At 41.7% G+C, this 11,651-nt stretch overlaps 1 protein-coding gene across 2 annotated transcripts in view; it reads right to left on the reverse strand.

Moving 5' to 3' along the window:
* PKN2 (protein kinase N2) overlaps positions 1 to 10,884 on the reverse strand; it is a 57,063-nt gene extending 46,179 nt beyond the window's left edge. For both annotated transcript variants that reach the window (XM_086617780.1, XM_086617778.1), the window contains exon 1: positions 10,758 to 10,884. In XM_086617780.1, the coding sequence (XP_086473906.1) occupies positions 10,758 to 10,805 (48 nt within the window). In that variant the 5' untranslated portion in view covers positions 10,806 to 10,884. The remainder of the gene's footprint in view (positions 1 to 10,757) is intronic.
* Between the last annotated feature and the right edge of the window lie 767 nt (positions 10,885 to 11,651).

Raw genomic sequence — 11,651 nt, forward strand, 5'->3', positions numbered from 1 at the left:
AGATCAACAGTCAAAAATGATTACACTTTTCTCCCAACAAATGAATACATAGTTTGACTCAGACTAACTGGTATGAATAAAGAAGTAGAGAACAACAATTAAAAAATCCTCTGAAATAAATGATCCTGTTCTAATGTTAAAGTACTCTCTCTTTTAAATTTCAAAATGTTCTGTTTTCATCTCTTCTGGAGAGGAGAGACCAAAGACACAAATCCTAGCAACCTGAAGAAAAATCATTAAATCTCTAATTATACACGTGAAAATGACAACTTTTAACATCCAGTCATTCTCAGCCTAAAACACCAGCTTTATATGAGCTTATTTATGAGCAACAAACAAACTCAAATATTGAAGAAAACATGCTTCCATTAAAGGAGATTGCTGAGTCCTAAATGGGCAGTGGTTCAAGAATGCTAGACTAGTAGTCAGGCATGTATGATTTACAGTACTTTTACTTTTCTACTTCTGCCACTAAGTTTAGAACATGTCCTACAAAAAGGTCTTGCCGATTTTAAAATGTTCCGTGGATCTGTAGTATGCTTATTTTGGTACTTTTCAATACAAGTCTTTGAAACCCTGCCTTCAGTCTGACTCTTGTCTTCTAAAATCTTTTGCTAGAATCTAATTTACTATATTCTGTCCCCCCATCCCACTATGCCCACGTAGTTGCCCATGTGCTCCAGACAAGTTGTCAGCAGCATACATCCTTACAGCTTCTGAGGTTAATAATGTACTTTTGCTTTTTTTTAAGAAAAGCTGACACTTCTTTGTCATATGATTTTAGCCTACACAAATTGAGAATTAGGGAAGAAATAATCTTGTCACGTCATATGCAGATCCTGTTAAAACACATTCCACTTAATTGTTTTGCAAAGTCTTCTCATATAAATAAATAAACACATAAAGTAGAAAAGTAGTGGATGGTTTTACATATTATGCTTGTAAAAAGCAAGGGGCAACACAGTCAATTTCATTCCTCTTAAATTTCTCAACAATAGTTTTGAAGGCTTTTGGACTTGTATTACTTAAAAATCTAAGTGATACTGTAGTATGTGCCACAATAATGAAAAAACAATTTCTATCTTATATCTCTTAACCCAAGTGATGTAAACAGTGTAAGTCTTAAAATCTATCATAAAAGAGGTTATGTTCCTCTTCCTGTGGAACAGAAATAAGAAAGGTAGGCAGAAGAACAGAACTAAGCACGTTTTTTCCATTTATCTAAGGACTGGCATAAAATATCTTGCCCATATTACACAAAAAGCCAGTTGTTAGCAGAGAGCTTTCGAACATCTGGAATCACCAAAAAATTTCTCCTGATTTATTCTAAAGACAATCCTTCACCTCAACAGCACAATTTAAAAAAAAGTCCCAGATTCTAACAGCATAGCTTGAATTTATTTCTGCACCATATTTTCAGGCTTTTTTTCCCCCCGCCTAATTGGCTAGACCTTTCAAGCCCAGCATCAATCTTGTCCTCTAAGCAGTGCTCTAATTGATGCTCATGTGACTATTAAGACGTATTCTGTTACTGCAAATGTTCAACTCACTGTTTGGGGTTTTTTGCTAATAAATATTCAAATGTCTCACAGTTATTGAGCTATTCAATAACTGACAAATATATTTGTACCAAACTGTAATACCTCACACTCTTCATTATCTTTATGGACAGTGATTTTATAGTATTATTTGCACAGTATGTTGTCTTCACTCCAAAATTCAATCCCTCTGTTTCAATTAAGTTAGAGAAATAACAAAAAACCTCAAGATTTTTCCAAACTACTCCTTGCCTCAAGTGCGTAAAAAGGTTTAAGAGCAGCTTGTGAAAGCTAGCAAATAAAGTTGTGGTCATATCCTGACATTCACTTAGTCTACTGCTGCAAAACCTTAACACTGTTCTCAATCTTCGACATCAAACTAAATGAAAGTACATCTTCCACCTATGCAAGATGTCCAAAATAATTCTATTTTCAATGCTTTTTCAGACAAACAGGTTTTTACTGTCACATGCAGCACATTGTGAGACCTTGCACTTGAAGAATGTGAAGCTAGCCATAGACAGTGCATGGACTGTTTGTTATCTGCATATTCATCTGCAGCAGAATTGAACTCTTTCACAGTCCCTAGCTCAAAGCCACACGCATGAGAGTAAATCTCAGTCTATAATCTGATAAACATTTTGCTGCATAAATCAGCATTGCAGGCAAAAAAAAAAAAAAGCACACTAAAGAACCAGCAGTCCTATCCTCCCCTAACAGTTTGTTCCTGCCCCAGACCATTCATTGATATATGCCAGTACAAACCTTTATATGGCCACACAGTGAACTGGATTATGAACCTGATCTGGCTGAAAACTAATTTAGGGGGGGAAAAAAACACCAAAACAAAACTAACAACAAAATCCGTTCACCATATAGCTGTCTGTGCAAATGGAAAGCAACACAACCCAGCACATACTCATTTTCAGTAGCAGTACCAGCTGACAAAGTCTGACATTTCTTTAAACAGCCTCAAGTCTGTATGGGCAAAGCTTCCAGTTCCAGCACACAGCATGGTCACTGAACCAACTAGAACTTTTCCATCCTAAATTTATGTCACAAACATGGCTTGTGTCTTAGTGATCTGCCACAAAAAAAGAAGTTTAATATACCTTTTGACAGCTTTAAAAAATATATGTTAAAGTTCCTAAATCCATAAGTGAACTACAGAGCCAGCGATACACTAAGCCACATTATTAGTGTTATTTCCTATTTAATTAGCCACTTTGTGTTTGGGACTTTAAAAAAAAAAAAAAAAAAAGGAGGACTTCTTTCAACTCTCAATTTGTCCTCGAAAGTTACATGAAGCTTATATATGAAAAAAATTTATATACGTATATACAAAAAGACAGAAAAATAATTTCAGAATAGCTATGCACCACAATTATTTGCAAGTACTATTTCTAAATCAGGTAAATAACAATTACACTTACTATTAGCTTTTATTCCTTTTAATAACCTATTTATTTCAATAGTCTAACAAATGTGAGTACACAGAGGATGTTACATATGTACTTATGAAGTTCATGTACATGTATTTTATTTTTAAATTTCATAAAGAAATTGTGCATGATACTGATCTTTAAGTGCTTTGAGTATTAACTTCTATGAGCTAACAAAAAAGTGTATCAGCCCTTACATTTTAAGAGTTGAGCAACATTCTGCAGGTTTAAGGCCCAGCACTAATTCAGAAACATACCGCTGTTGAAGTAATCCACATGAGAAGTTCTCCTCTCTGATCTGATCTGCTTGCAAGTGTTTCCATCACACTAACAGACAGAACCTCACGTTATTCCTGTGATTTACCTCAGAGCTTTGATACGATCTATTAGCACCTTGGTATTGCAGACTTAATTATGCCTTCTCCTGGCTACAGATCTACCGCCTATTGTATTTTGTGACACTCTAATAACAAGTGTGGAAAGTCACTGGAAAGCTGTTCCCCTGGTTCTTCTCAATAGAAATAGCACTCGTTTTGCTAACTTTCATTTTCAGGTTAACATGTTCTTGTGTTTAATGGAAACTTAAAAATCTATGATCCCTGCTCCTACATTGCAAGATCGCAAACATTTGAAAAACCTCAACAAAAACCAGTTTGCTTCAGCACCGGACTACCATACAGACATGAACATACCATATTGATTCAAGCTCTCTGATCTGTACTTATTTAGAGAACAAGTCAGAAATTCTCTGTCATTTAAAAACCAATACATCTTCAGTGAAGAAAATAAGGTTAAAGAAATCCACAGGAATTGGAGGCAGAAAAACCCAACTGATTTAGTCATATCCACATTAAGGTTTTTACAAACATAGCCCAGTTTTCCTGATTTGCATAATGGGCCAGAGCATACCTGCCCTGGGTCCTGCCACATCGCAATCTTTCCTTATGGCACAAAAAAGAACAGGAAAATCTGCATATATTAACCTTTCATAGCCCAGCCCAGCCCTTCCCAGTCAATCATTTCTTAATTTGGTTGCTGATAGCTATCTGTATATCTGTAATAAAATAACAAAGGATCCAGTTGTCCTAGTAAAACACACTTTTGCTAATATTCCCAATTTTTCTGCGGTTGCCCAGCAGAAGCTACAAACTGCACTGATGAGAGCACGGTTTTGCCATCACGGTGCATCCACTCCAGAAGTGCTCTGTACAGCACCGTAGCAGCATACAGAAACTACAGCCAAAGTGGTACAATGTTGATACACAGTATAGGAAACTGCATCTATAAGATCAACAAGAAAAATACAAGGTGTGGCCGACTCTCAAAAACCAATCAGATCACCACTGCTCGCTGCTGATGGTCCCAAAACTCAGCCATAGTAACGGATCATGTGAACTCTATCAACTCACCCTATTTGTGAAGTTAGATGCATTAGCCTGAATAGCTTCATTTCAGCCTTTTCTATTACCCACAGTACAACAGCAGCAGAATTCCCAGCAGAGCTGATCCATTTAACTGAACATAAGCCTGCAACTGCCCACTACTGTCCTGTTCATATTGGGGTCTGCTCACCACAGCACTCGGTCACATCCTCCTCACCAGCTGCCAGAAGTTGTACCAGCAAAGTTGATGGATGCCACAAAACTGTGTTAGTTTGACACAGTCACAGAATTCCTGAAGGTTTGGGAAAGCACCCACAAAGCACCACGAGAAAACCTAAAGAGCAGAACTTTGCTCCATAGGATACATGCAAGTAGTTCCATTCACTGGTGAACTGTGGAACAGTAAGCAACCAGTATCTGTAAAATGGCAGTAACAAAAATGGTCGGGACTTGTGTCAGTGAGACAATTTCATTGCTGCAGTTCAAATAAACAGACTAGAAATAATCAGATACAATGTTACTGCAAGGACAGGCACAAAGCATTTTGTTAAGTAATGGCGCTACTGGTTTCTGTTTCAACTTAGTACTTCCGAATTGTATCTCAAAGTAACAGAAGTCACCGGTCTGATCCTACAACAGAAATCTCATTTCTTTAAAAACAACCACCACCACCACTCACCCCCAACACTAGCAAAGAAGTTATTTCCCTGTGCCAAGCATTAATAATTAAAGCTTCAAAGTACCATGCAGATGCCTTGCCCATGCTACAGAGCAGTATCTCCTGAGAGACGCTCCAGCTCAGTCCATTCTGGAACCCGTTCACCTACTGGATTCATAAACCAACCAACCAAAAAGCCTACCATCAACCAATTTGTACCAGTTGTACAAGTGATTTCTAGAAAAAGCAAAACCAAAAAGCAGACTGAGACCCTTGCACTGCATATAACACACCATAAGGCTTTGCTACTCTGAACCTAAGTAGAGGCCATGTAATGTCTAGTCTCTAATTCAGCAAAGCACTGAGACATTGATGAAGAGATGCTTAATCCTACCATTAAGCCCTTAAACCACCATTTCCCAATGTAAAGGACATGTTTACCTAGTTATTTTACTACAGACTTTAAGTTACATTGTAATGAATGACCACTCACAATGTATAAAACTGTTACAGCAGTATTATTACAAACACTGTAACTAAATATACTTTTCTACTAGCCATCACTAATAATTTATCTTGAGTTAAAATAACAGATCCAGGTCTGCTCTGACATTGGCTCTGATAAAGAAAATTCAGTCAAATGTATATAAGTCTACATCATATACAAGTTCCTATGTTAACAGGCAGACCGACAGAATTCAAAAGATGGAAAAAACCCAAAACAAAACAAAACCAAAACCCCCACCCATGCACCTACCTAAAGGTATTTTAAGGACTGTTTATGTTCCACTGAGATCAGGATGTATATTTTACTAATACAAGTTTTGAGCAGAGTACTGTTTAAAGAGTAATTTGTATTCACAAAAGGAAAAAACCTGAAGCGCTTCCCTAAACCCACCAGTTCTGGAAGCGTTTGTAGGGACATAAGAAATCCCAAGCAGCTGCACACACGTTTTCATGTCTAAACTGCAGTAGACTAGTTCAGGACATTTTCACTTGAATGTGACATTTTCTCATTCTGAAGAAAGAAGAGTAATTCAAAAGCATTTGAGGCTCATCTGTCCTAGCTGAACAGTATTCGAAGGCAGTGTTACTGCTGAGTGTTCAGCCTAATTACAATGTCTGTTCAAAACAGGCTAATTAGGTTACTTGTACCTTTTTAAGGTGTCCTTAGGCACTTCAGCACAGCTAATAATAAACACCCAGTACTTTTTATCTCTAAAAAAGCAGGCATCATTACCTCTATCCTAAAGATGAGGAAACTGAGATATGAGTAAGCAAAGTCATCTGCCTAATGTCACCTAGCTGAGAGCAGAGCAGCCAGGAATGAAATGTAGGTCTTTAGAGTCCTCTCTTGCAGTTTAACCCAACACAGTGAAATGCAAGTGCCTAATTTTGTATGCGTTTATATATAAAACATAGTTGTGTAATCTAAGACTTAACTGTTCAATTTATATCATGCACACTAACAAAATACTGTGCATTTTTCAATCATACTCATTTTAGGAATATTCTTGTCCTAGATATGAAACAGAAAAATAAAACAAACTAAAGCCTTACTGGATGTGCTTACTGTGTGTGAAAGCCTTACTGTTTGTGTAACTATAATTTATACATATTTCAGTTGTGGTACTGTTCATCACTACTTTAAAGAAAAGAAAGTTACCAGTGGCCTTTAAACATGATTGTCATGAAATTTATGCTTCAAGATCCTCGAGTACAGCATCTTAGGAAATTATACGACTAGGGCTTCCATTAAAACAAAATATCCATTTAAAAATCCCTTTATTCTGACCAATACAGAAATAAAGGCATTTTGCCAATATTTTGTAATTTTAGAAGAATGTATTATGGCCGAGTTTGAAAACTTTTTCCAAGTAGAGCCTTTAACACTTCCATTTGAAGCAAATGAGGGTCTGTTACATACTTAATTACTTTAGGGCATAGCCCAAGCTCTCTATCTTGACCAAACAATTTCATTTAAGCAAATAACATCAAGTAATATATTGGGTTTTTTTCTGGTGTTAAACAGGTATTGTTTTGGAAGCACAATTTTGAGTGAACTAAAACTTTTCTTAAAATAAATCTTATAATATTAATGAGAAAAGTCAAAAGTTTAAAATATTTACATTACTGTCTAGAAAAGAAGTGGTAGAAAACACCTAGAAGTATAAAAGTACAATCACTTTACATACACAATAGCCTCATTTAAACAGTCTAAGTAATAATTTGTTACCTCAGCCATACCTACTTATCATGCTGACATCTACCATCACTGCCAAGAAAGCACACATCTCTGGGAATGCACACTACTTCACCAAAACTTTTCTTTTTTAAAATAATGATATAAAAAAACTCAAACTTTTTTTCATGTAAACTTTAAAGATTTTATTTCATGGATGTCTTATTTAAGAGCCTACAGCATCATAAGGTAAAGTTTAATTTTATGAGGAAACAGAGTTGCCACTTCCACCAGGAAGCAAAGAGTTAAAGGCTGTGCAACTAACCTGAAAGCAAGCACTGGAGAGGCCAGTTTACCTGCTGGACAAAGTTCTAAAAGGATGCAGGGCCAGAGAAGGACAGTAGAATTTTGGAAGGGAAGGCAGCATCAGCAGTAATGGTTCTTACCCAAGCTCCTCCCCCCTCCCACAAAAGAACTGGTACTGGAGATAAAAGGAGGAAAAAAGGTAAGCTGGCTTTACATAATCTTTCAATCTTTAGTAATCAGGTAATTTTGCTGGTGAAGCTATTAAACAGAACAAACTAAAAAGAGGATTTGTTTACTGCCAAGTTTATTTCATGCTATGCGTTCGCTAACTACTGAGGAGTAAGTGTTGCATTTTTCACCTTGAACAAACTTACATGAAAACTTGCTTAGAAGCAAGACTTACTTTCCACATCCTATTAACTGTCTGCGAAATGTTTGAAGTAAGATACAGAAGAATGGAGAAAATACTTTGTAGAAAAAGCAGGACAGAAATGTCTAGTGGATATTTGCTAGCAGAGGTTTTTAAGAAGCTGCTCTATCAGATATGGAGTCACTTTTTGAAAATATAAAATTGTCACAGTGAGAAGTGTGATCTGTTTAATTAAATTCAGTACACTTTGAAACAAGTACATATACCACGTCTATGTGTTACCACTTTCTTCTCAGCAGTTAGTTATTTTGCCCTTTTGTTTTTCATGTTTTCTCAGAACCCACTTCACATCCTGTTAGTCAGTAGTTGTGAACGTTTGCGAATCTTTATAGCAGGAGAGTTCAATTGGTTCATGACTACTGATGCACTTTTATAAACTCGATCCAAACCTAACAGTTAACTACTCACACAGCACGTGGGACTACACGGGGATATCGTAACCAAGTGTATGCAGAACATAGGATATCAATAAGCAACATGTTACATCCATGACTGACTGATACTCACTTTAAATTCCATGTCATGATCAAGCCTGGGATTAACACTGGGTTTAGCTTGTTTTCACGAGTATTAGCAAAACATCTAAACCACACATCGTTCGTGATCTAGATCAACCCAACTACGTGACACTTTCAGCCTTTACCGTAGCCATGCATTCTACAACTTCCTCATCTTTCTGCACAAGATGGCAATAGGCAACTAAAAGCCCATTTTACAAATAAGCACTTTTTAGGTTAGAGTTCTTTAGATTGAGGAAGTTTCCTCCTAAAGAAACATGAGTGAAATGGCGTATCTCACTCTCTACTGTAGTTCCCTTTACTTTGACAACATGCCACTAAACTAGCTTTTACACACAGGTACACAAAGAGTAATTTGTTTTGAAGAATTCCCAAGAAAAACAATACTGATGCATTCACATTCCACTGCTACTATTTGCCACTATATGCAAACAAAACACCACCTTTACAGTGGTTCTTCCCAATATGGAAGTTCCTCTTAAAAACACCTATAAGTTAGCAGTTTACAAAGCTTAAATCCTACTGGGATTTCCAAGTTAACTTCGTAACCTTTCTGTCTTCCTCAAAGAACTGTATTTATTGATAAAGAAGTTACCACGTATAATGGAAGAGAACCAAAGGATCTAATTAATCTTGGGGTTTTTCATTGTTGCTTTTTTTTTTTTTTAAATTAGTATCACTGTCAGTCTCATCTTTCAAGGAAGAAAAACCCTTACAAACCAACCCTCTCCACCCTCAACAACAAAAAATCCCTCAAACAAAAAACCCCACTCGTTTCTTTTTAAATTAATCCAACTCCCTGTCTCAGTACTCCTACAGAAATTCTGCTTCCATTTAGCTTACCTGTAACACTACCAGAGTTGCTTATTCACACAGCTCACCACTTCAAACAGGTTTACCAGCTTATGTATCATTGTATCAAGTTTGTATTAACATAGTGATTCTTCCTAGACACTTATGAGCCACTGATTAAAGTTCAGCGTTTTAGATGGATCCTTAGCCTTCAGCCATCTCATGTGCTACAATATTAAGTAGACTGCTACATTTCTCTTGTGCCTTCTTTTCCATTGTTAATCAGGTGAGCACATCGCTAACGTTTAAAATTACAGGAGAATTTAACAGAACGTAGGAAACAAAATTTCTCCTTATTAAAGTATACCTTTCTAATTTCCATTTGAACATCAAATTCAATGCTTTCCATTTATGAACTCCTTTCTCTGGCTAACTGTCCAACTAATAAATTCAGAGACACATTCTTTGCCTGGTTAACCATAACAGCTTGCATAGATTTAGTGATGTATGTTTAAAAAAAAAAAAAAAAAAGAAAAAGAAAAAAAAAAGCAAGCTTTCTTTTGGACACGGAAGCGGAAGAGCTAGCAGGTTGAGCTGACACTTAAGAGCACAAAAGCAAAGCTCCCGAATTGCATCTAATAACCCTGTGGCTGACAAGCAGAAAAATAACAGTTGCACAGGCAATCGAAACTGATCAAATTACAGAGATGGAAACAACCAGTCCTTGAGTTTTCAGTACCTTTTACAGTGTTAGGAGGTTGTTTGGTTGGTTGGTTTTTTGGTTTTTTTTTTTTTTTTTTTTTTTAAGTAACAAGAACCCTTGCCGTGTGACAAATAACGTCGGTCGGACCATTTTCTCCGCTCACAGGCTCTGAGTTCAAGGCCTACGTAAAGGAAGCTTCTCCGACTCCTGCGCGGAGCCATGTCCAGGGGAAAAGCTCTTTGCCTGACCCTGACGCAGGCGCTGGGTGGCTACCGGGAGCCCCTTCGGCCCGAGCCCTGGCGAGCGCCGTGCCCGGGGCGACGGCGGGGAGGGGGGGCGGGCGCGCGCGCGGCGAGAGCTACTAGCTCCCGCAGCGGCTCCGCCGCGCCGGCGGGAGCGGGCAGGCTCTGCGCCGGCTGCAGGCTCTCCCCAGCCGGCGGGGCCGCGGCCGGGCGGGGGGCGCGGCCCGGGGCAGGCCCTGCCGGAGGGAGCGGCCGGTCGGCGAGGGGAAGGAGGGAGCCGAGAGCAGACAAAAGCGGGTCGCGGCCGGCAGCGGGGTGGGGCCGTGACCGGGCGGCGGCGCCTCCGCCTCCGGGGGAGAGCAGCGGGAAGAGGCCTGAGGTGGGCACGGGCTTCCGCCGCGCCTCCCCAGCCCGGCCCGGCCGCGGGGTGGGGTGGGCGCGCCGCGCCGAGCGGCGGGCAGGGGGCGGCGGGGCGCGGCAGGGCCGGCGACGGCTCCATCCTCCCCGCGAGCGAGGGGAGCGGAGCGGGGCTGGGGTGGCGCCCGCAGGGACGCCGCCGCTTACCTGAAGTTCGGTGAAGAGGATCTCCCTCTCGGCCGCGTTGGACGCCATTGCACTGGGGTTTGAAGTCCGCACCTGGACGCTGCTGCCGCCGCCGCCGGCGGGGAGGGGAGCGAGGGAGGCGGGTCCGGGGCCGGGACTAAGGGCGCATCGGGGGCGGGGGGAGCGCTCCGTGCTCAGGCAGGCGGGGGGACGCGGGAGGGCCGCCGCCACCCCACCTCCTCCTCTCATGGGGGTCGCGCTGGGCGCTGGCGCGCGGTGCGGTGCGGTCCGGTCCCCGCCGGGCCGCGATGCGCTCCCCCGCCCAGGCGCGGCGCTCGGCCCTGGCAGCGCTCGGCCGCCGCGGCTGCTGCTCCTGCGGCCGCCGCGGATGTCGCACCATTTGGCTGTCACCCTGTCGCAAAAGCCCGGTTGCTTTGCGGCTCCCGGAGCACGTGACGGTGTGTGCGGGAGGAAGAGCGGGCTCCCTGGCGGCGGCGGCCCGGCCCTGCCCCCCCGCGGCGTGAAGCGCGGGCGAGGCAGGAGGGCAGGCGCGAAGGCGCGCGCCTCGGCTCTCTCCCCTCAGCCCCCGGGTCTCCTCCCTGCCTTCTTCCCGCGTCGCCACGCTCCCCTGGCGGTGCTTCCCCCTTCTGTAAAGCCCCAGCGCTGGGAGTCCGGTCGTTTCCTGCTGTGGTGGCCGGGTGAGGGAGGCGTGAGGCACGTCCCTGGTCTGGGGCTTGCTGGGGCTCGGCCCTGGCAGGACTAGGAGGCGGTGAAGCCCTCTGGTCGTGTGTAGCAAAAGCAGCTAGCTCAGGAAGGAGAGGTCATGCTTGTCTCAAGCGCCTGGAGAGCGGGCAGCCACCTGCCGCCCTGGGGACCTGGAGCTGTGTCCCAGGAGGTTGTGGTGAGTGGGGGCTG

The sequence above is a fragment of the Tauraco erythrolophus genome, chromosome 10 (genome assembly GCF_009769465.1).
Source record: "Tauraco erythrolophus isolate bTauEry1 chromosome 10, bTauEry1.pri, whole genome shotgun sequence".
NCBI classification, from domain to species: Eukaryota; Metazoa; Chordata; class Aves; order Musophagiformes; family Musophagidae; genus Tauraco; species Tauraco erythrolophus.